General features: G+C 41.5%; 1 protein-coding gene across 1 annotated transcript; it reads left to right on the top strand.

The window, feature by feature from the left end:
- Positions 1 to 282: 282 nt before the first annotated feature.
- On the top strand, positions 283 to 27,825 carry usp7 (ubiquitin specific peptidase 7 (herpes virus-associated)). Its single transcript, XM_038696100.1, is given in 32 exon segments — positions 283 to 520; positions 4,635 to 4,739; positions 5,679 to 5,877; positions 7,370 to 7,508; positions 7,781 to 7,869; positions 8,002 to 8,110; positions 8,544 to 8,674; positions 9,420 to 9,474; positions 9,560 to 9,640; positions 10,037 to 10,127; positions 10,260 to 10,342; positions 10,781 to 10,890; positions 11,775 to 11,931; positions 12,217 to 12,361; positions 12,508 to 12,638; positions 15,641 to 15,775; positions 16,912 to 17,013; positions 18,710 to 18,815; positions 19,197 to 19,289; positions 19,397 to 19,464; positions 19,777 to 19,877; positions 20,962 to 21,115; positions 21,520 to 21,587; positions 22,204 to 22,312; positions 23,914 to 23,991; positions 24,119 to 24,175; positions 24,177 to 24,220; positions 25,176 to 25,275; positions 25,637 to 25,756; positions 25,885 to 25,956; positions 26,154 to 26,244; positions 27,689 to 27,825. Coding segments are annotated over 32 exon segments (3,321 nt in total). The 5' UTR covers positions 283 to 429; the 3' UTR covers positions 27,796 to 27,825.

Genomic DNA, 27,825 nt, shown 5'->3' with positions numbered 1-27,825 from the left:
GTGCTGTGCGTTGTTTTATTGCCCCATATTTCCCGGGGTAAAGACGGATTGATTTAGCTAATTTCAGCGGGCCTCCCTCCTCGGAGCCCTGGTCCATCCATCACACCCCCCGTCGTCAGCCAGCGACTCGCACCCACCAAAGGCGCCGAGATTGGGCGAATAGCGAGCAAATACGTCCGCGTTTCTCTACCCGCCCCCCCGCCGACCTCCCCTCCTCATTCCCCGGCGCTGACAGCGGACAAGGCCGAGGTCGCGACAGAGCAGGCCCGGCCGCCGAGGCTCGACCTGTCTACCCCACCTTCGCATCCTACCACACCTCACCAGCAGTCCAGAACCCGGTTCTCAACCGAGCCGACCCTGGACAAGGTCGAGGGTAACAGAGATAGCAGGGAGTCCCGCATCACAACCACAACAACAACAGTTGCCAACATGAACCACCACCATCACCACACGCAGCAGCAGCAGCAACAGAAAGCCGGCGAGCAGCAGCTCAGCGAACCGGAGGACATGGAAATGGAAGGTAAGTAATGGACCCAAGAAGGGGGACCTGACACTCTACAACATTTTATTCATATTTGAACATCTGCACGAGAAATGCATGGAGTTTTATTTGTGCAAGCGCAGCTCAACTTTACAGTAAACACGAAGGCCCGAAGCTAGCTAGGATAGCCGCCGGTTGCATTTTTGCTGATTGTGCGTCCGTTGCAGCAGACTTGTGTGGAGCTGACCTCATTTTGCGTTATAAGGGAACGGAGCTTGTATTTTTCACCATTTGCTTGCATTATTAAATTGCTTAAGCTGGTCAACCCACTGTTAGAAATTAGCCACACAAATCATTCATTCGGATCGGCCACTGTATTTCTAAATAACCATTTTGATCCCGTTCGTTCGCTTGTTTAACAACTTATCAGTTGTAGTTTGCTTAATCGTCGCCGTTTAGAACCCACTGAATATAATTCCAGAAGCTAAATATTTGTAAACAGTGTGGCTTTTAGCATTTAACATTGAACCATCGCTAGATAAATTAATTTCGACACCTAAACTTCACTGTGGGTTTAGGGTTCATTTTGACAGGTATCGGCACCTGCGTTTCTATTCCGCGAATAAAGTAAAAACAGCTTTACTATTCCAACTGATAACGTTCAAATATATCCCGTTGATAACCGTTCAACATGTAACGTTACGCCAGTATTTCTGAAAGATCGTGTGTTAGCATCGTGTCGGGTGGCTTGTACATCAAATGCGGGCCTGCAAAGTAACTATATCGGTTAACTGCAGGGTTAAATCAGTCAGTTTGCCCCCTAAAACGCAAAGTCTATAAATGTTTGTGGTTAATGTTTGTTGTAAATACGTTTAGTGTGGACTATGCCGGGTATCTGATGTATTACCCGATGTGTTCATTAAGATGGTAAAACGTAATGTAAATTGATAGCGGGACAGCTAATTGTGAGCTAGTCACTTAGCATCCAAGGCCCACGTCCTTACGTGAATTTTCTGGCTAGCATGCTAGTTAGCTGTTCAGCTAACGCTCACGGAGGGGGTGTGTGGCGTTCCAAAATGGTGGCTGTATTTTGCAACGTTCAATTTGGCGATTGCTCGAGTGTTAGGCCTTGAATATCTGCCTCACGTAATCTAGTCTTTTTACAATTGTTTCCATTTGCTGTTTTAACGGTATAATGTACTTAGTGTGGTTGATGATTTTCTCTAGCATTAATTCTAGCTTGTTAGCTGTTACTAGTGATTCCAGCTAATGTTAGCCATTAACGGCCTGCAACTGAATCTGTGGCTAGTGTTTGCTAGGTAGCTAACGCTAACGTAGATGCGTCAATCGTGATTTGCTGAATTGACTGTGGCAACGTTTTAACAAGTTTAGTCATTCAAGTAAAGCAGACACAGCGAAACACCGAATGTAAATTGTGCTTTTGTTTGGTTGTTTTAGTTCCCATGTTGACGTTTGACAGGGTGTTATGTTGAACGTGCGGCAGTGCTGGCAAGTAACAGTAGTCGCCGCTGCGGTAAGCCAGGCCCGCACAGGGACAGCGCGGGGATTTGCTGCTTCATTGTATGGAAGACGAAACGGCATGGAGCTCGCCATTTTTAATGATTTGTGTTTTTGTTAGTAAGGTTTGGAGTCAGGACCACCACTATTAGCGTTTAGTAAGCGCTTTACACGCAATAACCCCTGCCCCACCACCATTTTATAAAGTTTTTACTAATGTCAACTTTGGACAGAGGCGAGGCTTGTGGTAGCCCTCAGCATCACTGCGTCATTCAGTCGTAGTGATTTTATCATCTGCTCACACGCACTATGTTGCTTGTTATCCGGCAGCATACAATATATAGCTTATTTTATGTAATTACAGAAATAAGCAAGTAGAAACAGCCCAGTTGGTATTTACATTTTTCAGTAATTAATTTTAATACTTTTCTTACTAGTAGCAGGTGCACTCACCAGACTTCCCCATCCCTTAGTTGCTGGGTCATCCTTGTTGGGATCTCTCCCAGTGCACTGCAGCCTTAGGACAGTGAAAACAAATTGACAAAATAAACTCACTTTTTTTCTTACTCCTTACAGCAACACATACCACGTTTTTATTTATAGGATAAGGCTCTGCACAGTTGCAGTGGGGTTAATCCATTATCTGCTCTGAATAGCTGTCATTTTATCTGTTTTGCCATAGCAATGTTACTAGGATGCCAGGCTGTTGATGCCACACAATCAACACAGTGTTTATGCCTGTAATGGCTCTCACATGTAGGACGATATGGATATTTATAGAAAACAAACATTATACTATTTGTCAAAAGAAACCATTGATATAAACAGATTTCTATAATATGACAAGATTAAGAGCTAATATTGTATGCTAGAAATGAACAGTTTTAAAGTCAGTGCTTCATTCATGATATATTTCTTCTTCGTGTACCTTTACTGCATCGGTCAACATTCGGAAAGTAGAGAAACCCAGTGTGGTATAATGGATCAAACAACATTTTAATATTTTTAGTACCAAGTCAGTGTAACAGAATCAGCTATGAAGTTATAACCTTGTTGCTGTAGGTTAAACACACACCTAGAGTTGTTTTTCTGGTCTACAGTTACTGCTGTAGTGCAACCATAACAGGTATTCAGATCAACTACTGTGATGCTTTTTGGAAAAAATATATATTCATAAATAATGAAATAGTCTGTTGAGATGCTAGTGATTTTTCCTTTCCAGACACCTGCATAGTTTAAGTGACGTCTACATTACGTCTGCATTAGGCCTTTTGCGGCAGTTTTGGCCAATGTAAAATCTTACATCCAGCTTTGACTCGTGCAGATTTCAGTGTCTGTGTCTGATACATTAGTACACACTTCTCAGAGGTTTCAGAATAGATCTACAGAGTGGGCAGGACAAGAAGTTGTCAGGTAGTTGACTGACAGACCACATTAACAGCGTGTAATCCACTTGAGGAAACGAGGTCAGTCTCCTGTAGGACTTGGTCAGTAACATTACCTGGAGACACACACACACAACTGACACCACTGCGTTTGTCAGCTTGGAGGAAGACCAGGAACACGCATACACATAAAATACAGTGTGAGAGACAAACTGACACATCAACACATTTCCGTACATCTTCCAGGGTGTTCATTTCAATGCCGGCGTCATGCTCGAGTGCTTCTGTGGCATCACAGGATCCAGGTCGATTTCACTCACTCAGAGTTTGTCTGTTTGTCATCAGTGTGTTTTGATAGATAGATAGATCAGACCTTGCACTGCGGCGTCTCATTATTCAGCAGGGATAATTGTTGTCCTATGTGCGCATGTGGTTTTTGTTTGAGCGATGACTTGCAGCCTTATCCTGCATTGTGTCCATAATTACGCAGCCTACTGTAATGTTGCATGATCTGTGTCACACACACTCACACACTCTGCTGCCCTCACTCTGGCACACAGACTTGGAAAGAGGACGAGTCATGTTGTCTCAGCCGGGGTTTCCCATCAAAATGTATAAAAGGGGAAAGGAAGGATCACTGTGTGGAGATGCAGGAGATAGAGATGAAGATAGTAGTTGCTGCATTACTTTTATCCAATCTTGATGCTGTTTTAAAGTATTGATCTTAATTAACATTAATAGTCTGTCCTGGTCTTTAAAGGGATAGGTATAGTCAAGAAACTAGACAAAATAAGTAACGTGATTAATCTTCCCTCAAATTTCCACAACCAAAGGATCTCATATAAATTGCATTAGCATAATTATAAAAGTTTGAGTTGTACTGATTTTGTTTATTTATATTTTCTAGAAATAACACGGTTAAACATTAGGTAAGAATTTAAGATTGCCTGTTGTAAGCACAACTTTTAGTTTTAAGTGTTTATTGCTGTTGCTCGATCATGATTGGTAAACATGGATGAAAATTAATAGAAATGTGAGAGGAAGCCTTATGTGTGACTTGTATTTTCACTCTTGATGCCATATTTTATTGATGTTGGCAGGATAATTTTGACCTGCTGAAGTCACGTAGTTAGCAACGCAGAGGCTTCAGCCAGCTTTCCTCCAGTGACAGAAAGTTCTCTTCCCATGTTATCCATGCTAGAACCCTACTATGCATACAGTCTTATCATATTTTTTCTCTCTCCCTACAGCCGGGGACACAGACGACCCTCCAAGAATCCCGGCCAACCCAGTGATCAATGGTAACGTGGCCATGGCAGATGGACACAACAACACAGAGGAGGACATGGAGGATGGTGAGGACTGTGTGCGCTTACACAAACACACGCGAGTACAAACACTTAACACTTCCGCTTGTTCTCTGAAAGAAATTGTTGTAAGTATTGACCCAGGTTGAACATCATCATGGGGATGACTCAGATTAATTCCCAGTGTAGTAGTTAGTCTCACACTGGGTTTTAGAAAACATTTTTTATTAGGATGGAAGATGGAAATCTTTAAGCACCTCACGATTCGATTCAATTACGATTCAGAAGGCTACGATGCGATTATTAAATGATTATAATTGATTATTTTAAGTTTTTAACATTAATTTCTATATAGGATATATTTTTCTGACTGTTGATTACTTTTGCATTTTTAAAGCATATTATTTGATGATCTAGTAGGTAGTGATGACATGCAGCTAATTAGCCATACTTCCTATAAATGTAGCGTTACACAGCAGCCAACAAATGTACTGTTAGCTTTCCTGTTTAATTTCACCAGTGTTTAAAGCCATGGGGAGATGTTTGCTAACGTTAACCGCCTTCACTTTCCATCAGTTGGGGAAACAACAGACAAATTTTTAGTAACACATTGTGACCTACACGGTAAGTTTACTACCACACTGACAACTTAATGCTAATCTTTAACTCTGATACGCTCGCTTTCACCGCCAATTTCTGCCACCTCTGCAACGGCGGTGTGTGTCTCTGTTATGTGGCGCCCGGGCGCTGCACTTCAGAGATGTGCCTTTTATGTTCTGTTCAATCAATTGACATTTGGAAAATTGATTTTTAACATTTGTAAATCGATTCAGAGTCGTCCATGTCCTACTTGCGATGCATCTAAGAATCCCTTTCTCATTTTCTCTCTACTGATCAGTTGCACCGGGTCTTGTCAGTGCAAACTGGAGGAAATCTGTTCCCCCGTTCACCATCTAACTTGCCCTGTCTCCTTCCATCTTTCCACAGACACCAGTTGGCGGTCAGAGGCGACTTTCCGCTTTGTCGTAGAGCGCTTCAGCCGCCTGAGTGAGTCGGTGCTCAGCCCGTCCTGCTTTGTCCGAAACCTTCCATGGAAGATAATGGTGATGCCGCGCTTCTATCCCGACCGGCCACACCAGAAGAGCGTGGGCTTTTTCCTGCAGTGTAACGCAGAATCTGACTCCACGTAGGTGTCTTGGTTGGACAGGGGATTTGGGGGACATCGCAGAGACACTCAGACACACAGCAAAAATCTTTAGATGGTCCTGGCGCACATACCCCTAGATATTGTTAAATGGACAGTTTCGATTGTAATGCATTTAGTGCTGATTTATTTAAAGATAATTATCAAATTACTGAATATGGATCTGTAATTTCTGAGTGACCACTCACAGGTTTTGCTGCTTTGAATGACACTGTATACAGTCTGAACACTGTAAAGGTTTAAAAGTTACACAGTAAATATTGCAGTAAAACATTGACATGGTGCAACATATTTTCCCTTTTTTTAATGATTGACATTACTAGACTCTGAGGAATATTCAGTAAATATGTGCTTTACTGCCTCTTTCCCCTGATTGGTACTTTTCATTGACCATGTCCAGGTTTATTTTCGAACCGTCTTGTCTTTAGAAAGTAGTTTTGGTCGAAACTGAAAGATGTCGGAACCTCCCAGATACAGAAATAATAGTTTAATTAATTATACACAGATACCCGCATCTCTATTAATAATGCAGTTTCTTGGCTGCGCCATCTACGATTTAGGTGTGTTTAAATGGATGGGGTGAACACTTGTGCAGTCAGTGGTTGTGTTTTGAATTTACATCAGTTTTTAGACACATTTGTTTCTAGAAGGATTTTTTTTTTTAAAACCTCTTTTTAGTTTCATTGCAAAGGGCAATCCTTATGACCAGATCTTCTAGTCGAGTAAAAGTGCTTTGTATACCTCAGTGGCTTTTTAGTGACACATGAAAGGAAGCGAAATTACCTTTGAGGTCCCATCACCTTGTAATTCCCCCTCGTTTTGTAATGCTTTTTGATAATGGTATTGGTTATTGTTATGCTGCTTACTTGGCTCACCATTTGCCACAGGTTGTTTGAGTTGTGCTACATTATAGATGCAATAAATCAAGGTCACAGTTCACTAACATGCACGGCCAGTCATTCAGGCCAAAATGAAATAATGTTAATGTTTTGAGCGAGGCCTGGAGGGGTGGCATTTCAAAAATCTAGTATCTCTTGCTAATTTCTCCAACCTGGCCTACCCCAGCTTTAAAGCTTTATCATAATCTTTATGCTAGGGGTGTGACAGTAGACCTGCGCGTTTTGCCAGGCGAGCTAATATTGTTTAAAAAAGTCATATGTGTGCATCCCCACCATATGCTTTGCTGAAACGTGTTTAAAATTTACTGGCTGAGAATTTTCTTGAGCTGGCCAGTGACCACACAATAATTGCACTGTATGTGAAACACAGGGTCAAGTTTATAATTTCTTATGAACACTCATCAGCTAATACTTCCTCCAATGCCAGCACTGCTCCTTAACAATACCATATGTTAAATTTGAAACTAGATCCACATCTTTATCAAATTTATACACCTCATGGGATACATATGTCAGAATTCCAGGAAGTATAGAAGAAATCCTTTTGATTCCTGGAACCTGCTCTGGTGTTTCAGGTCCTGGTCATGCCACGCGCAGGCAATGCTGAAGATCATCAACTACAAAGATGACGAGAAGTCCTTCAGCCGCAGGATCAGTCACCTGTTCTTCCACAAAGAGAATGATTGGGGCTTCTCCAACTTCATGTCCTGGAGTGTAAGTACAGAAACTGCCAGAGAGATATGTTATTTATTTAGACTGGACAAGAACCACCAAAGAAACCCTTGTTGAGTAGACACACGTATGAAACTTAATTTTGATTTATTTGTTTCTTGGGTGGATAAGAGGATAAACTGGCAGAGCTGTTTACTTTTTGTGCAGCTTAACACTTTTGGCTCATTGTCTATTTGGACCTCTGTGAGTAAAAATGTGCTTTTACTTCTACACATTCTGGTTATACTAACTGTTTGGGTGGTGTTGTGTTTCAGGATGTGACTGATCCGGAGAGGGGCTTTGTTGATGATGACAAAGTCACCTTTGAAGTCTATGTCCAGGCAGATGCCCCACATGGAGTGGCGTAAGTAGCTCTTAATTTTCATTTTCTCTTTTCTCTCTGGGTTGCCCTTACTGCTATGGTCCCATGTTTGGTTTTCTCTGTTTAGGCTTTATGAACTATAACCCCTAACATCAGCTTTCTCTCTGTAACCAGCTGGGACTCCAAGAAACACACAGGCTATGTAGGATTGAAGAACCAGGGAGCAACTTGCTACATGAATAGCCTCTTACAGACGCTCTTCTTCACCAACCAGCTAAGACGGGTATGATTTTTCTTTTGTATGAAAAGAAGAGTGTATTTTAGTTCTAATATAGGCTGAATATTGAAATTGTATAGTGAAATTCACAATCGGCATGTGTAGTGTATGCTGCTCTGTTTTGCTGCTTTTCCTACTAGTTTTTTATTAATGTTGTTCTACAGCTGCTGATTTTTGTTGTAGCGCTGCTATCACTTTCACTAGATGATGGTGGGTTTTTTTATTTTTTATTTAATATTTAATTCACTATAGTCTCAGTGCCGTTTCATAGCTTTTTCTAGCAGTAGGTTTAAAAATGTGTGGATTTTATTTGTTATGAAAATAATGTTTAAATATAGTACGTCTTCACAAAACAGTGAAAATTAGTAACTGCAAATCCAAGAGTATTACTTTCTAAAACTCCTAATCTGGGTGTGAATCCTCCCGACTCTCTTCCCAGGCGGTGTACATGATGCCCACAGAGGGAGATGACTCGTCCAAGAGCGTTCCACTGGCTCTGCAGAGGGTTTTCTACGAGCTGCAACACAGCGACAAACCCGTCGGCACCAAGAAACTCACCAAGTCCTTCGGGTAGTGTAGACTTTCTTTTTTGTCTTCACGTGACACAGAATGGCCTTGACTCATTTTGAATAACATCAGAAAGATCTTGGCACTACTTTGTAGGATGTTACCTGAAGTTAGGATCAAGAGTGAGAAATAACTAGGGTTGGCTCCAATGTCATTTTTTGAGCTTTGAAGCTTCGACAGTAATTAACAGCGAATAATGGAAGCTTCGACAGTGCCGTGGAATGGGGGGTGGGGGTCCGTTACTGGTGGCGTTACGCCAGTTGTAAGCTGGCATTAATTTCACGAGATACAGCTATGTATTTTATAGATTACAGCAGAACAACAAAAGGATAAATGCCCAAAAAGTTTTGGCAATGGCATGAGTGAGGGAGAAACCTGACGGGGGCGAGATAATGAACGGCGGTCACTGACTGTGTGTACGTCTGTGTGAGAGAGAGAGAGGGAGCGCTTCGTTTCTTTTTTTACAATTATTTTATATAATAAAAGCACATTATTACCAAAAAGTTGTTTAACTTTTCTCGCTGCTAGGCTAGTCCCAAGTGCAGGATTAAGAGAGGCAGGAGACTGGAGTTGGATAAAATGCGTTGATGTGTTCATTGTTCGTGTTCAGATGTTTTACACTTTAACACTGTTAAATATTTTTTTATTTATCATATTATAAATATTACTAGTCACTCATCTTTCCTGCTCTGTAAGTATTATATCTAACTGCTTTGTTTTGTTTGTTTTTTTTTCCCCCTGTGTGTAGATGGGAAACACTAGATAGCTTCATGCAACATGATGTACAGGAGCTGTGTAGAGTGGTGAGTTCTCTCATACTCAAAGAATGTCGGTGCGAATGCATGCTGAATTAAGTATTAACTTAATGTGTGCTTGTGTGTGTTCCAGCTCCTGGACAATGTGGAGAACAAAATGAAAGGCACTTGTGTTGAGGGAACCATCCCTAAGCTCTTCAGAGGAAAGATGGTGGTATGTTTTCTGTCTTTGTACCTCTCCCCGTCTGACTTGTCATTACGACTACGGTCACATATTGTGTAGTTTGTTTGGAAGTCACCCGTCTAACCTGAGTTAAATTTTTTAAAAGACATGTCTTTTGAGGGAGATGCATCCTGTTTGTCTTGAAGGTTTTCAGTCTTATTTTGCACAGTAATGCCAGCTCAGCATGCATTGTGTTAATGCTGCTGTAGATTTTGTGAACACGCTGACGACGTGAAGTCGGAACAGGATGTAGCCTGGAACAAAGTCAGTTTAAAAATAGAAGGAGATTAAATCAAGAAGTGGCCCTCTTAGAAATTATGTTTTTGACTTTGCCAGTTGTATCATACAGTCTGACCCCTGTGTGTGCGCGTGTGTGTTACTCTCCAGTCATATATCCAGTGCAAGCATGTGGACTACCGGTCAGAGCGGATAGAGGATTACTATGACATCCAGCTTAGCATAAAAGGAAAGAAGAACAGTGAGTAGCAACATCAACACAACGTCGTGGCTTTTCTCAAACAGTGGTGATGCTGCGCCATCAGTTTCTGATTATGAAGTTACAAATATAGAAGTTTTCTTGATCTCATTTATGCTTTCTGCTCATTTCCAGTCTTCGAGTCATTCAAAGATTACGTTGCAACTGAACAGTTAGATGGAGACAACAAATACGACGCAGGAGAGCATGGCCTGCAGGTGAGGCTTCACAGTGACTGGATCTACATTATTATGTTATTAGGTTGTTCTGTTTTATTTATTTTTCGTATTTTTCAATTGGTCTTGTGAGTTAATATAAGCCCAACATTTTACTGCTAAAGTATGGCCCTGTTGACTTTGTAATATAAATTGGAAAACACTTTATAATGCAGGTTGTTTTTTTCTTGTGACCTAAATGGATATGTGGTCTAAAAAGAAATTCTGATGCATGCTACCTCACTGTTGACATGGAGGACAAGTAGGCACAATAATAAAGACACATATCTGGCTAGAGAGGACAGTAAGACTTGAAAAATGTGTATGGGTCAAAATTCTGGTTAAAGTAAGTTACGAACTTGCTGCTAACCTCAAGGTTTGGAGAATGAATGTCAATGGGATGTCCTGACCAGATGCCTGACATGTTTGTTTGCGCTGCAGGAAGCAGAAAAGGGCGTGAAGTTCCTCACCTTCCCTCCAATCCTTCATCTGCAGCTGATGAGGTTCATGTATGACCCACAGACCGACCAAAACATCAAGATTAATGACAGGTAGATCAAACACACCAGACCTCGCTCTCACACACTAACATGTTCAGTCTTTACTTATTATGCTTACTTGTGTGTTACTGTACAAACGTATGCTGCCTGCTTGAATTAGATCTCCCTCTGTCACACTCACACGATGCGTCAGTGGCTGCCGCTTGGGACATCCTTTTAGAGGCGGTCTGGTCCATTTTAACGTAGTTTAAAGGAGAGGTCTATTTCCAGAAATGGCACTTGAGCCTCTCTGAACAGCGTGCCCTGACCTCCTGCACTAAGTCAGTGAGAAAGTGAGTCATTGAGAGTGTTTCCTGTAGGCTGTATCATTCTGTGTAAAGCTTTGTGGGAGCTAATGATGCTTAAATTAACAATCCACCAGGATAATGTGACAGTTTCCAATCACGCATACATGCACAGCATCCAGAATAGCTAATTTTCCTCTGTAGCGTCTCAACAAGCTGTGAGTCATCCTTGTGACGCTGCCACTGGCACCTGGCCCCCTGAGGGCTTTGTATATGTATATACACACACACACACAATGTGCAGTGGCAGTTGAACTTGAAACATGGCAGCTTGAAGTCTTTCTTTCTGTATGTTGCATCTTTTTTTTTTATATTTGAGACCCTTCCTTTCATTCCTTTATTTTTCCCTTCCTTTCATTCCTTTATTTTTCCCTTCCATTCTTCATATCTTTATTTCTGCACCCATCCTGTCCTATTTATCCTATTGCCTTTCTCTCCCATTTTCTCCTGCCTGGTATCTCCTCTCCAATCTCTCCCTCCCTGCTTCTGTAATCCTTGTTTTCCACCCCCCCCCATCACTACCCCTCTCCTCATCTCCACGCTTTGTCTTACTAACCTCTCTGCTTCTCCTTCTTCCTCTTTCCTCAATAGGTTTGAGTTTCCAGATCAGTTACCCCTGGATGAGTTCCTTCAGAAGCCAGACTCCAAGGACCCAGCCAACTACATCCTGCATGCAGTGCTAGTGCACAGCGGGGACAACCATGGCGGTCACTACGTCGTCTATCTTAACCCAAAAGGAGACGGCAAAGTGAGTGTCAAGGAACCAATAGTGAGGACAATTTTTTTTATACACCTTACACCCAGAAATTGCATGTTTGTGGTATTTGGTTTTGAAAGCATTTCATGGTGATTTAAGTGCTCTGCTTTTCTCTTTTTCTCCCGTCTCCTTCCCTTTTGCTCCATCCTTGCCCAATCCTCCCATCTTATCCTTTCCCTCCCCTATCCTCCTCCTCATCTCCGTTTGACCGCACCCATCTCCCTTTCACAACTTCCACCGCCCTCTTTCTCTATCGTGCTTTCTCTTTTTCTCCAGTGGTGTAAGTTTGATGATGACGTTGTGTCGCGATGCACCAAGGAGGAGGCCATAGAGCACAACTATGGTGGACATGACGATGACCTCTCAGTGCGCCACTGCACCAACGCATACATGTTGGTCTACATTCGTGAGTCCAAGCTCAGTGAGTAACATACTCCCTCTCCTTCCTTTTACTATAAAATTTTTCTTTTATTTAAAAAATTGCCTTATTTTACTGTCTTGGTGACTATGTTAAATACATGTTACTGTATTGCACTCTGCTCACTTGCGCCTCTCTCTGTTTCCCAGGTGAGGTGCTCCAGCCGATGACTGACGTGGACATTCCGCAGCAGCTGGTGGAGCGTCTGCAAGAGGAGAAAAGGGTGGAGGCTCAGAAGAGGAAGGAGCGCCAAGAGGCTCACCTCTACATGCAGGTTCAGGTAGGAAACCAGGACTGCTGTTTAAGTGCTGTGATGCGTTGCAGACTCAGTGTGCTTTGGTGGCTGTTTAATTTTAGAAACGTGCTGGTGCAAGCTGCTTAGTGCAAATAGAAAGAGTATACACAAGAAACCTAAGTGCTAACTCGTCTTTATTAAAGTTTTACAGACAGGGAAGTATACATACAGAAGTACAGTAGGAAAGTACAGTGAAGCTTCCCTGTTTTGTTGCAGTGCTCTACAGCTGGCAACGTATGATGGCGATTTAATACGGTTACTCGTTGGCTTAGGAAACATCATGCTTAACTTTTGAACTTTTAAAAGTGAATGCTTAATTTTTTAATAATTATTATATATACATGAACCCAAAAATCCCACATCACCCATGAAATAAGAAATTGTAAATTTTTTTTTTAAACTTGTTAACGTAAACAGCATCTTAGAGTGACAGATAATGACAGCAGCGCTGTCTCTCTCCTGGTTTAGTACTTTGGGTTGGGGCAGGTGAGCTGCCATATGTGGAGGAGGGGGGCTCAGCAGGTGACAGGTGAACTACTCATGTTGACCATAACTCGTTACGTTGCATAAGGCTGACGTTCAGCTGTAGCGTTCTGTCGGGAGATGCAGTGTCTTGAACCAACAGCGAGTAAGAAAAGTAGGAATATTATGTCATTTGTTAAGGTATGAGTAGAAGAAAGGTCTGCTATAGCCGCTAGGCTAATTTATGCTGTGTAAAATGCCGTAGGCTTAACCTAATAATGATGACCAACAAGTTAAAGCAGCGTAACCCCTGGTCATCTTGGCTCGAGTGGAGTTGAACTTGCCACAGCCTGGCTGAGAGTGACTTTGGGCTTTTAGGGAGGGGCAGGAGCCACCACCGTAAAGGGCAGGGCTGCGCTGGATTTATAACACAAGGCAACAAACATGAGAGCATCACTGTGAAACAGAATGCCACACAACAATGTTTTACTTTGATTATTTTGTTTTCATAATTGTTGGCAGCCAAAATTGTTATTCAAAATTAAAATTTGATTAATTTCACAGCCCTAAAATGAAGAAGTGTGCAAGGGTGCAGGACTGATTTTGAATTGAGATGGGACAACACACGTTATGAGTTGCCTTTGATATGACCAGACAAAGGTCTTGATGTATAATCTATCCTGCCAAATATTTTTCTGTAAACATATGCCCCATGAGCAAGATTAGTGTGAAGCTGTGAAAATACTTCCATTCAAAACAGATTAAAATACACAAAAAATGGCAAGACCTGTAACGGGTATGCATTGACACCTCATTAATACAATTTTACCTTTAAATAAAAAAAGAACAGTCTTCAAATAAGCATATTACATTTAGGCTATACGTTGGTGGACCTGTGGTTTTTATTGTGACACATAGGGCTGCAGCTAACGATGATTTTAGTATTGGAAGCTTCTATAGATTATTTCAACGATCCATTGATGCGTCGTTTAAGAAGTACTTTTTGCTTGGTGGCGGCGGAGCTGACAACAGCTATGGCACCCAACGCTGGTTTCCAAACCACTTTTATCAAGAAAACACACGTGAAATGTGAAACGTGAAATGAGCGATCCTGCACACGAAACAGCTGTTTGTTATTATAAAGATGGAAATTATAAAGACAAAGAATATGGTTGAAAGGACGGATTAGTACATGCAGGTAGCAGGGATTGTCTGAGCTACAGAGAGAGCTGGAGGGGAGTTAAAAGGTGCAGCTCCCCGACACCCAGTTAACTCTTGACTGTGAGGTTACAACTCACGGCCCAAAAAGGAGAACAAACGCACGTGTGCACATTTTCAGCTGAGGACTGCGGCTTACTTTGGCTAGCCTTCAACTCAACAATCAATCATGATTTCAGTTAAATGCTAAAGTTACTGTTACCTTGTCTGTGGTCCGCTGGCAGAATACCGGCTGCTTTCTGATAAGGCGTCGTCGTGCTGTTGCCGAGGTGACAAAAGTTTTGTTTTACGGTGGACGGACGGTAACATTACAGAGTTGTTGTTTTCTTTAGCTTGAAATAATCCCATACTATGGATACTTTCTTCTTTGTCCCTCAGTGTTTTCTCTCTCTTCCCCCACTTTGCAAACAGCTCCATCATATTCACGTCGTGTTCACAGCGTAAACGCGATGTGTGACAGTAATAAATGTGCTGTAAAATTACATGGATTAAACGAAGCATCGATGCAAAGAATTTGTCGAAGCATTTTATGAATCGATTTTAATTGATTAATCGTTTCAGCCCTAGTGGCACATTCTTCAAGTAGCAGTCTGCTCCCTTCTGTTAAGCTGACTCCACAGTTTTTCTCTGGCTGAGGGCTGTCTATATCTGTCAGCCGCAGACAAGAACGTAGGTACTCTAGCTGAGCTGTGGCAGCCACAGTGTGGTTGAGATGGCGAGTGATAATGAGGAGACGGCTTGTTTAAAGATAAGCGAGGTTTATCCTGTTCAAGATGTCAGCTGCTCTGTTTATATTATTTGGCTATGTATTAAGACAGGGCAACAGAATAATTCCTCTTTATTACTTTTTTTCCCAGAGAGACAGAGGTGAAACAAATGTCAGTAAGGGGTGCATTTGCGATAACTCCAGCGTACATTATCCTTATAATTCTGTAGAGGACACTCTTATTTGTTTCAACTAAACTCAACATCGGTTAGTTTTTTTTCTTTCATAAATGTCACAAAGACAATGTTTGTTGTAACTTATTTGTTAAATGCTCAACAAGGAAATATACAATTTCCACCACACAGACAAAATACACTGTAGTAGTTGTTTTGTGTGTGACAAAATGTCCCACTAAGACAAAATCTGCATTTAGTTTGTGACTGACTGATAGTTTTGATTAAAAAATGCCCTGCATCAAGTTTGTGCAAATGTCTAGCTATTGTACTCTCCTGTGTTTTTGGTTCTCTTTCTCTTCATGTCTTGGTTCCTTGTCCAGTTTTACTGTTGATCACTAAGGTTGTTTTCTTCCTCCTCTGGACAGATGGTGACAGAGGACCAGTTCTGTGGTCACCAGGGCAACGACATGTATGATGAGGAGAAGGTGAAGTACACAGTCTTCAAGGTCCTGAAGAGCTCTACGCTGCAAGAGTTTGTCCAGAACCTCTCCCAGACCATGGTGAGAGACTCAAGTGTGTGGGGGGTGGGTATGGGTGGGTGTGTGTGTGTGTGTGAGGACAAAACAGTGGAGTGTGTGTGTGTGTGTGGCTTGATGTTTTACCATGAAAGCCTACAGACCAATCTGCAACCTCCGGGGCTGATAAATGAAGCCAACGCAGAAGTGCCAAAAACCACCGTTCCCTCAATCCCCATAGACCGCCATGTTCAAATGCCCAGCTTTACAGCAGAAATAAACATGTTTACAGCCTGGTACAAAGAACGGTTTTGGTCAACTAGTTGCCCCTTTCATGACATCTGTGCAGGTAGTGAATTTATAAAGAACACACCTGTTTAAATTAAAGTTATTCATAATTAGGGACGTGGCCATTTTCAGTGACAGGTGGGTGCTGTCACAGGTGACCAGCTGCTAGGTGGTTCAGCAACCAAGCCTCATTCAGCTCGCCTCAGCTCTACCTGCTTCGCCCTTTTTTGGATTAGCTGGAGTCAGGGACTGCCGGAGCCACCTGGACCCGCCCACATTGAGCTTCACAACAGCTCTTCAGAAACTAATGGGTGACGTCACGGAGACTACGTCCTTGTTTTATACAGTCTAAGCTCCAGACTAACTAAGTTGAAATACAGGTATTTCGATTTAATGTCATTTCTAACTTTTGTTGCTTCACATTATTGAAATGTCAACTTGAAAAAGTTTTTTAGAAGAATTGAAAATAATTTAGAATCAATAACGCAGATTTTATATGGTAGTCAGATTACATTTGACTCTCTGCTCTTAATTTTATGCCGTGCCCATTCTGAAACAACTAACATCTGTCTCTCCACGCATCTCCATTGTATATTGAGTCACTGCTGTCATGGCACACACGAGCCTCTGTCTGCGAGAAAAATAATCAGCGTTTGATAAGAGAATACCGTGATGACTTGGGCGAAAATAAACAGCCGAAAAATCTAAATGGTCACAAAATGCAACTAAATGGTTGCAATCTGGAGCCCTGCCACACACTGTAAACTCTTTCATACCCTTTTCTCATTATCTGCTTGATTTGTTTTTCTCGGGTGCTGTTGGTACTTTCCGCTTTTTTGTGATCGTTTTTCGTTCTGCAAATTAAATCAAACCCACCTATTGATTTGCTGCAGGGTTTCCCACAGGACCAGATGAGGCTGTGGCCCATGCAGGCCCGGAGCAATGGAACCAAGCGACCCGCCATGCTCGACTACGAGGCCGACTGCAACAAGTCGGTAAGTGTTTGTGTCTGGAAGACCTGTTTGTGGGTGTAACCTGCAAATGTATTTTTGGTACTCTGACATTTTGGGAAGCATTTTCGTCGTCTTACCGGCACTGAGGTGAGAAGCTACCACTGAATGATTACCCCATCCATCCAGTACAGATAGTTCTGGAGCACGGTTAGTTGATTAAGCAATTAGTCCATTGACAGAAAACTAATAAACAACTATTTTGATGAATGATTATAAGTCAAAGTAATTTTGTCCCCCAAAAATGGGGCTTTTTGTGCTGTTTTCTGACATTTTAGAGATCAAACAATAAATTGACAATTAATAATCTGCAGATGAATCAAAAACAAGAAGAATACGTTAGCACCCTTTAATGAGAGCTGCTGTGTGATGAGGATCCCAGAGACTCCTAGGTCATGATTAATTCCCCCCAAATATTCAAGTCCTCTGTAATGTAATGTTTCAAATCTACCATGCATGTTACAATGACTTGTATACGCACTGGATGTGAATGGATTAGATTTTTGTTTTTGTTCAGTTTGTCCATATGTTCCCTTTTCCGCCACCCTACTGAGATAAAACAAATTCTCAGTACTCAGCTGAAATTTGAGATTTTGAGGTTTGAACTGTGACAGTCAGCAGTCTCTATGTTTTGTATCTTGATTGAGAGTGTTGTCTGAAGTGAATTCTCAGTTAAAAGTTGTTAATTTCCCTCTGTAATGTATCAGCTGTCAGGAAAATGTTCCATAAATAATCAGTCTTGGGCTGTACATGTCGATTAATCTAACGTTTATTTTTTCGATTAGTCAATTAATCTAACGACTAATTTTGTTTATTCTAAAGAAAGAAAAGTTGCCTATTACTCGATTAACATACCAATTTATCCAAAATAAATATCAAAAACATGTCTAATCAATAAATCTATATTTTATTCAATCATCCTGATGAAGTAACTTTAAATGTTTCTGACATGGATTCATTTCAATATTAAGTAATGCAGTATGATAATAAGATGTATTTCTGCATCAGTGAACACCTGAAAGGACTCAGACTGTACAGACAGTCAGATTGTCTGTAATTAGATTCAGCTGTTTTCTCGCTCATCTGTGGCCGTTAAATAAACAGAAAATATGAAACAGCCGATCGTTACATGACTCGCGGTGTAACCATAGACTGGATATGGGTGTAACGTTACGTTACCATGACAGCAGCGGGGCAGAAATTACTTTTAACATGAAGGCAATGAAGAAAAACAACGTGTCCTCGTGCTGATAATGTGCCGTGCTTGTGTGGCGACAGAAAGTAAACACGATTTGCGGTGCTGCAGTCTAGACAAAGTGCTGCAAGATACTTTCGTTTCACGTATTCGTGGACAGCAGCTGTGCTGCAGTGAAGCTGTTTCCAGTTCACATGGAGCAGCACGTTGTTGAGTGTCTGTCTGAAATACTCCAAACTTTAGACAGTCGAAGGCGCGGTCTTGTAGCTGGAGCTGGAGAATCCTACACCGGATGCAGCGACGCACGTAATCGATTACGTCGACGAATCGCCTAAACCCTAAATCAGTCAGTTCACAGAGTCACTGATTCTTAGTGGGTGTGTTTATAACATGAGCCTTTGTGCCCACAAATGCGTACACTAATCTGTCCATGAGCATGTGTTTTACTCTGGTGTTTTTTTTAGTTTGTGAATGTTTGCGTTTCAGATGATCGACTTGAGCGACAATGAGAACCCCTGGACAATATTTCTGGAGACCGTGGATCCAGAGATGGCGGCCAGCGGGGCCACGTTACCTAAGTTTGACAAAGACCGTAAGTCCCACACATCACACCTCATCCAGCTCAGTGTCAGTTTCAGCAGTGTTTCACACATTGTGGCGTTTGATTTAGGGTGACTCAGTTTTAAGAATATGGCAGTGCAGCATCATGTCTGCATCGTTCCTCCATTTGATTTTCAAGGTTTTTATTTGTTTGAAACTGAGTTTGCATTCTGTGTTAGCTTTGTGCTAATGTTTGTTTTAGCACATACATACTGCAACTTTACTAGAAATGCTGTTTCACTAAATGTAATGTTACTTTTTGTAGTAACTGTGTCCTTGTTTGGAGCAATTGTTTTTTGAGTACTCCTCATGAAGCAGGCACTATTTCAGAAGAGCTGCTGTATTTATTATTGTGTGCGTTTTTCTTTTTTAGACGATGTCATGTTGTTCTTGAAGATGTATGACCCCAAAACCAGAAGCTTAAATTATTGTGGACATATCTACACACCTATTTCCTGCAAAATAAGTAAGTGTTGGCCACATCCAAGTTTATTTTAAGCTGGAACACACTGTGCTGTGCTTTGAACTTAAAGATTAAGTCATGTTTCTGTTGCTTTTTCTCCCTGTAACCAGGAGACCTTCTGCCAGTCATGTGTGAGAGAGCAGGGTTTCAGCAGGAAACTAGCCTTATCCTCTATGAGGTGATCTATTTATATAGCGCTCGCTTGCTGGCACATTCCTCTGTCTTTTTTCTCACTTGTTCTCACTCTTCACTCGCTTCTTCACACTTCTCATGCTCTCCTATCTGGCACACAAGCCGTTGTCTCTAACTCCGGTGCACACGCTCACACTGCCATATGCAGCATCTTTTTTTTTTTTTTTTTTTTTTTTTTCTCTCACACTTGCCCTTCTCTAGTTTTGAGTGTTTACACATCCTCAACCTAATATTCTTGTACACATATCAGACGGCTTCACCTTGATTACATTTCCCATGATGCCTTGTTGTGTTACAGGAAGTAAAGCCCAATCTAACAGAGCGGATACAGGACTATGATGTCTCTCTGGACAAGGCCCTGGATGAGCTTATGGACGGGGACATCATTGTCTTCCAGAAGTAAGACTGATTGTGTGTGTGTGTGTAGTAATAGTGGTAGAGTGCAATGATTTTACAAAAGGGATCCCATTTTATTAGTTACACACATGCATATCCTGCTGTCTGTTTAATTTCTGCTGACTGACAGTTGGTTGGGGTAAAGCGCCACCATATGTAGCAATATGCTAACAAACAGAGCAAAACAACAAAGACCACGACGAAGACAACAAGAAAGTAAACGTGAATGTAAACAATGCTAGATTTTAAAGGTGGGGTCTCTGTTTCTAATCCAGTACATGTCTTATTGTCTCCATTCATTATTTGTGTGTCAGGTAACGTTAAATGACCCGCCCACTGACATTCAGCTTACTTTGTAGTTTGCAAAGACATGCTGTTGTGATGTTAGTTATAGTAGCAGGAGAGATGTGAGTATCTCTGTCTGGAGCTGGTGTGCTGGCTCTGGGACCGTCTCGTCCTCTCTGCATGTAACCTTCATGTTTGCTTCGCCGCAGCACCTGTAGTGACAGCTAACCCACAAATTAGGTAACGTTAGTTACCTTACTTGCTGTTCGTGGAATTTTCATTGTGTTGGATTTCGCTTACCCCACCTTTTTTAAATTAAAATGTGTTTTGAGAAGAAAAAACACGGTGAGCGCGTTTCTGTTAGACCACATTAAAACACACAGTGTGTCTTTGTGAGTACCACTGAATATAAACATAACTTTTGTTTGTTATTTATTTGATTTTGCACAGTACCCCTTGTTATATTTTGTCCTAATAAAACACCCGAGAGACAAGCAGAGGAGTTGTATGTCTCTGGACTTTTCTGTATTTCTGATGAAATACAGAGAAACTAGGAAGATCTTGGTTTAAATATTTAGTCTATGCCACTTCAGTGCTTCCCTCTGTTGCTCTATGCCTTTATTGCTTCATACCCTCTTCTTAATTTTTCCCCCATCATGCCTCCAGCTGCCTACCTTCCATCTGCCTTTGTCACATCTGTGTCTGCTCTCCCCTACCATTGTCTTTTCTGCCTCCTCCTGTCAACACTGCATATTCTGTACCTCCAATTAATCCATCTACCTACCTCCCTCCAACTCTGCAGGGACGACCCAGAGAACGACAGCAGTGAGCTGCCTACGGCCAAGGACTATTTCCGGGATCTCTACCACCGCGTGGACGTCATTTTCTGTGACAAGACCATCCACAATGACCCCGGCTTCGTGGTCACTCTCTCTAACCGCATGAACTATTTTCAGGTATGGGCTGTTCAGCCACTTTGAATGAATGTTGAACTTTGAGGGCGTTGTAAGGTTTTCGTTTCAGTGTGTTTGCATCATCTCGGGTGAACAGAATTATATCAGCTTCCTAAATTAAAAAAAACTGGGTCCCTTTAAAAATGAACTGGTACATCGTAGAGGGCATATTGGGTTTTGGGAGCTACTATTGTACCTTAAAACACAACGAGGTAACAGATCTTTAAAATATCTTCAAGTGCTTGATGATCTGCTTAAAACCTACCAAGATCTGAGCATGATGTATTATGAATATCTTTAAATGTTTTTCCCCCCACTTCGTCCTTGTAGTCTCCCTGTTGACAAATGAGATCTGACAGGCCTGCGGTGGTCCCCGCTTGTAATGTTTGTGTTGTCTGTTTTGTCAGGTGGCCAAGACAGTAGCGCAGAGGTTGAACACAGATCCCATGCTGCTGCAGTTCTTCAAGTCACAGGGGTAGGAGGCTTGTCTCAACCACGCACACACGCGCGCACACGCACAAGTCATGCAGTGTAATTTCACATGACCAGTGATGTTGACAAAGACCCAAGCAGCACATACTGTGTGAATGTAGTAACATTAAAAACACAATACTGATCACTTTACTACGCCTGTCTTTCTCACTGTATGCCAGGAGGAATTAAAATATAGGAGTTATTGTTAGTTTTGTATTGACTGACTTTTAATTTAATTTTCACATAATTATCTGCATATCGATGTCCTGCTTGGCACATAGAAAGAAATGCGTATTGTGAATTTGTATATTGTGTTCTTATCCTCAGCTTGTCATGTTTGCCTTTGATTTAATTACTTGCAGTTGTCAGTAGAAATGTTGCGTAACCTGTCCCCCCCCACCTTTCTTGTTGTTTTCCTCTAACTCCTCCCACTCTGCCTCCCTTCTGTCCTCTTCTCTCCCCCCCTACATTTCTCCTCTGTTCTGCCTCTGCATCTCTCTGAATGTTCTCATCTTCCCTCTCTGTTCAACGCCCCCACCCTCTGTTTCTTTTCTTCTGTCATCCTTCTTTCCTCCCCTTCGTCGTCCTCCCCCCCTGCCTGGTGGTGTGGTGGCCAGGTACAGGGACGGTCCAGGGAATCCTCTCAGACACAACTATGAGGGAACGCTGCGGGACCTGCTGCAATTCTTCAAACCTCGGCAGCCCAAGAAACTGTACTACCAGCAGGTAGGAAGGGGTTGCCAGCTCCGGGACTAAATAGTTTGCTTTCTTTCCTACATGCCTAAGTTTTTGAAAGTACACTTTGACCTAAGTTTCAAGCAAGTCATGTAGTTTTTTATGTCTTCATTTATTTTTTTGTTGTTGTTGCTGTTTTCTGTCTTGCTCATCATGTTTATTTCGTTCAGACCTTGTTTTTCTTTTGTCTGCTTTGTCCAGCTTTGTCTTTCAACTAGAGCAGCAATGTTTAGTCCATAGACCAAAAACTAGAGGAAACTGTTTTGATAAGTGATGCAAATACAATGCAAAAATGCCCAAAATGGGCTGGTGAGAAAATGCTGCTTTTCTTGTCCTTACATTATAGTTAATACACCATTTTCGGTTTTGGAATGTTGGTTGGACAAAATAAGAAGTGTAATGGCTTTTAACTTGGATACTGCGAAAGGCCTTTTCACTGTTTTTATGTTTTTATAGACCAAACGATTAATTGATTCACCAAGAAAATAATCGTCAGGTTAATCAGTAATGAAAACTTTCAACCTCTTTACTCATGCGCATTTTCTTTTCAAAACTGATTTTGGATCTTCTATCAGGATGAGGTCTGATTAGTGCTGCTGTTATTTTTGTTAATAATCAAAGATGTGTTCTGATTTTCTAAAAGTTTGGCTCACAGATTGTTTAATTATGTGTATACAGTAAACCATTCTTAAATTTAGATTTGTCAACAGTTCAAGTTCATTTTATTTATATAGCACGTTTTATAGCAGCCACTGACTGACCAAAGTGCTTTACAGAATTAAGACAATAATACCATGCATAACAGCACAGCATAGAAAAGTACAGCAAAGTTAAGAACAGCTTTAAACAGGAGTAGCCAAAGCAGTATCAGACTCGTCAACAATAACAATAAAAAACAGAAATGCCAGTATCAGACTTAGATAGAAAAAACAGCATCATACTCCAAGGAGAGAAAAATTAACAAAAAAAAAAATATATATATATATAAAACACCCTTATTTATAGGCCAAAGAAAACAAGTGTGTTTTTAAAAGTGACTTAAAAGAGGTCACAGAAGTGGCTATCCCACTTCTGTGGGCAAATTTTGCAACAGCTGAACTGGAAGATATTCTTTTTGTCGGACCAGCTGCTCAACACGATGTGGCTTAGGTTGTAGTAGAAAGCCCTAGCTTAGCTAACAAAGCTAAAACTTCTATATAGCAAGCTTACAGTGTAAATGTTTCCCTGTCAGAAAAAGACAAACTTCCAGAAAAGATAAGCCAAGCTTTGATCATCTTCCATCTGTTGCTTTCTAAATAAAAGATCTGGTACCTCCAGCCTTTCTGGCAGTTTAAGGAATGTATTTGTAGCTGTACAGATAAGTGTAAAGTCCTGCAAATTGAAAATTCTGTATTGTGTGCAGACAGTTGCACCTCATGTTTAATTTTGATTGGATCCTGTGGGATCTGAATTACGGAAATGCATTTGATGCGACCACAGGGCAATACAACAGGATGTTGCAAGCCACCTGTTAAGAGCTTCCTGAACGCAGCACACAGCTCAGCAGAACGTCTCATGAGTGTTTATTTATCTCTCTCTTCATGCATCCACAGTTAAAGATGAAGATAACAGACTTTGAGAACAGGAGGAGTTTTAAATCCATATGGCTCAACAGCCAGTTCAGAGAGGAGGTAACGCACGCATACACACTTTTAACAGCCACACAATGCACTTCTGAATATGTCACTACACATAATAAGTCAAACGTTTTGTGTGAGTCCAGCTTAGAGGTAAACTGTGCAAATGTGTTTGTTGCAGGAGATCACCCTCTACCCTGACAAGCACGGCTGTGTGCGGGACCTTTTGGAAGAATGTAAAAAAGGCAGTGGAGCTCTCTGAAAAAGGCTCTGAGAAGCTCAGGTATCCACCCTGCAGGAGTGTGTGTGTGTGTGTGTGTGTGTGCGCGCACATTTTAACAGCTATAACGTTGGAAATTTGGCACATGATGGTGAACGTTATGAAAGCGAAAAATGAAATCAAAAACAAATCCCTGACCCTATGTGTCAGTTTCAGTAATAATTAAGTATACTGTCAAAAAATGTTAAAAACTTCAATGGTAGTTGATTTCACTGCTGAGGTGAGCTGTCCGAAGAAAACAATGTTGCTACATCCTGACATTTAAATGAAATATCAGCTGTTTTTTTTAATGCAATCTTAAGACATTTCTCACAGCTGTAGCATTATTGTACGTATGTATATGACTGGGAGGAAAATGACCGACTGTGTAAAGCCATTGGAAGCTGAGGATCGGGCTGGTAGTCATGTGGGAGAGTGTTTAGAAAGTCACTTTCTCCATGTAGTTTTTCACTCACCTGCCTCCACCATGAGTCCAGCTGTCATGTAAACATGTAGATGGTGAAAGCTCTTCATATATCCAACACATTTTTCCCCCAGTGTATCTTGGGTCAGAGATTGCAGCGCGAAGTCCTTTCCCAACAATTATCTGCGATAGTTAGACACGCAAACAAAAACATTTCCAGAACATTTACAAGGTGCTTGTTTGAAAGATTTTACTTATCTACTCTTAACTCCATGCTCTGAAGAGGTACTCAACTCTTAAAGCAGTAACTGCTGCCTGCACAGATTCATCTCATTTTTATTAATATGCCATCTTTAACAACTCTGGGATTTTTATTTCTGCCTCCATTTATTCCAATTTAAATTTTTGTCAACTAATATTATTATGTTATCCATGGGCTAATGTTATTTAAGCTCCTGGAAATCAGTTTGTCTTTGAAAAGCTACTGCGGAGTATTCACTCTTTCTTCTTGTCTGCTCTCTCTCTGTGTCTCTTCCTCTCTTTCTCCCTCTGTAGGCTGTTAGAGATAGTAAGCTATAAAATCATCGGGGTTCACCAGGAGGACGAACTGCTAGAATGTTTATCTCCGGCTGCCAGTCGCACCTTCAGAATAGAGGTAAGTGTGTGTATGTATGTGTGAGGCGATCCCTGTGTGTCTTATCTTTTCAGTCTTTTTCGCCCTCTTGTCACTCCTCCACTTAATGGCATGCTAAGTTTGTCTACACAAGCAGCTACTTTAGCTACATTTCCAGGGTTTTGCTTCTTCGGAATAATCTGGTTCAATTGTTAAAGATAAACTTAAAACCAGGCTGAAGCTCTAACCTCATCTGGCTGAAAGTCTAGTGCACTTGAACTACACTGTTCTTCCCGTACACTGGTGTGGTTTCCACACACGTTTTTAACTTGCTCTGAAGTTTGTAACTGACTGGTCTAAATCCCATCCTCTCCCTCTTTTCCTATTTTCTTCCCTCACTTAGGAGATTCCTTTGGACCAGGTGGACTTGGACAAGGACAGTGAAATGCTAATCCCTGTTGCTCACTTCCACAAGGAAGTCTTCGGCACCTTTGGAATCCCCTTCTTGCTCAAGATCAGACAGGTGTGTGTTTGTACACGTGTGAAAGAGACCTTCTAGCATACTTTAATATAATGTATTTCATAGTTACCCAACTTTAATGCTCTGTGTTTGTTTGGTTTGTTCTTTCCTTCACCCCCTTTTCCCCACAGGGCGAGTCATTTCGGGAGGTGATGAGGAGGATCCAGACCATGCTGGACATTCAGGAGAAGGAATTTGAGAAGGTACAACACCACGCTTTGCTTGCATAGCCAGAAAAAATTAGCTGTATTGAGTGCATTTTAAATATTTTTAATAATTTAACAGTTTGGTTACTAGAAGTGGGAGACATTTCAATACTGCAATATGTTTACATTACTTAGTGATCTACAGGTAAACAGTAGTTGGTTGTCAAGTAACGTGTGGTTGTGTGTGTTCTCAGTTCAAGTTTGCAATTGTGATGATGGGGAGGCATCAGTACATAACCGAAGACGAGTATGAGGTCAACCTGAAGGACTTTGAACCACAGCCAGGTATTTACTGCTTCTGCCACCGCTGAGAGTGCAGCTAACACAACTGCTGCTGCGGTTGATGTTGATGTTACTATACAAATGGTGGTAACATTATGAGCGCAACAGGCTATAACCAAGCATGCAAATGCATCACAAGGACAGTCCTGGGAGATCAGTCATTTAAATGAGGCCACTGGAGCGGCACAGCAGAAGGCTCCGGGGCAAAAAACCCCTACAAAATCCTCCCGCAAAAACTTTTTTTCCTCACAGTGCATTGTTGTCATGCAACATACTGCGTTGGCCAATTAAATTCACGCAAGAGCGTCTTCCTGTTCGATACATTTGAATCTGACCTGCTGTTTTTACTTCTTACCTTATAATTGTCGAGGAGAGGTTAATTGCTGCCATTATAACCTTTCCATCTTTTTGTCCTGTCATTTCCACACCCGTGCAGCCCCTCATGAGATTTTGAATGAGGCTTGAAGAAGACGAGACTCTTTAGTGACTGCTTTTACTCTACTACTGGAAGATGTGATTTAACTGTTAATGTATTTCTGGTCTCCTTGCATAATGACCTGCGGTAACACAAACCAAACCTGCTGCTGTAATGCTTCCTGTACAAGCATAATTTAGGATTCTTGATCATTTTGGGACACGCTGCCCGTAGTCTCCATAGTCATTTAAATTATCTGTAACCCTCAGTTTAAAAAAAAGTTAACAACTTAAGGGGACAGTCAGACCAAAAACAGCCATGTTTTAAAGAATACATTTGCAAGGGGCTTCAATGGTGGAGGCATGTAGCTTCAGGGCCCTGTGAGAAGTTGAAAAATACAGTTTGAGTAACAGATCCATGAGTTAGAAGCACAGTCACAGTGATTACTGTTTCATCCTTCGCAGATCGCAGTGATCACGAGGGAAACCATTTTTCTGGAAACAGTAGAAATACAAGTGATCTTCCAGGAATGTGCTTTTGCGCGTGTTTGATTGGCCACTGCAGGATGACATCACGGTCAACTGTTTTGCCCGACAACCTTGATTTTTATTTTTATTTTTTTTATATATTATTTACCCCCGCGCCTGCTGTGTTGGTATATCCCCGCTGCGTCGACGGACTGTCCTGATTCAAATGAACAAGTGGGCTAAACTCGGTCTGAACACGTCCTACAGCAGTACAGAACGCTTCACTTGTGGCTGCAACTACGCAAATATTGTAAATGTCAAAGGTTGAATCACTTTATTTGCGTTAATCTAAAACTGCTAAATAATCCTCATTTTTATAGAGACAACCAAAAGTTTTCACAAAATTCAGTTTGAGATAGAAGTACACTACTACTGTTTGTACTGCTTTTAGTATTGCAGCTACTACCGCTGCTGTGAGATTAATGTTTTTTTTGTTGTTTCCAAAAAGTAACTTTAAATGGGAGACTTGACGTGTAATGGACCTCTCTGACGTATCTCCTTCCAGGTAACATGTCCCACCCGCGCCCCTGGCTAGGGTTGGATCATTTCAACAAAGCTCCAAAGAGAGGTCGCTACACCTACCTGGAGAAAGCAATCAAGATCCACAACTAAAGCAGCCCGCCCGCCCTTCCTCTTTGTCCT

Source organism: Micropterus salmoides, unplaced genomic scaffold (assembly GCF_014851395.1).
Source record: "Micropterus salmoides isolate LMB-PRFRI ecotype aquatic unplaced genomic scaffold, ASM1485139v1 Ms_hic_scaffold_10, whole genome shotgun sequence".
NCBI classification, from domain to species: domain Eukaryota; kingdom Metazoa; phylum Chordata; class Actinopteri; order Centrarchiformes; family Centrarchidae; genus Micropterus; species Micropterus salmoides.
The sequence above is the reverse complement of the archived record's forward strand: the minus strand, read 5'-3'. Positions and strand labels throughout refer to the sequence as shown.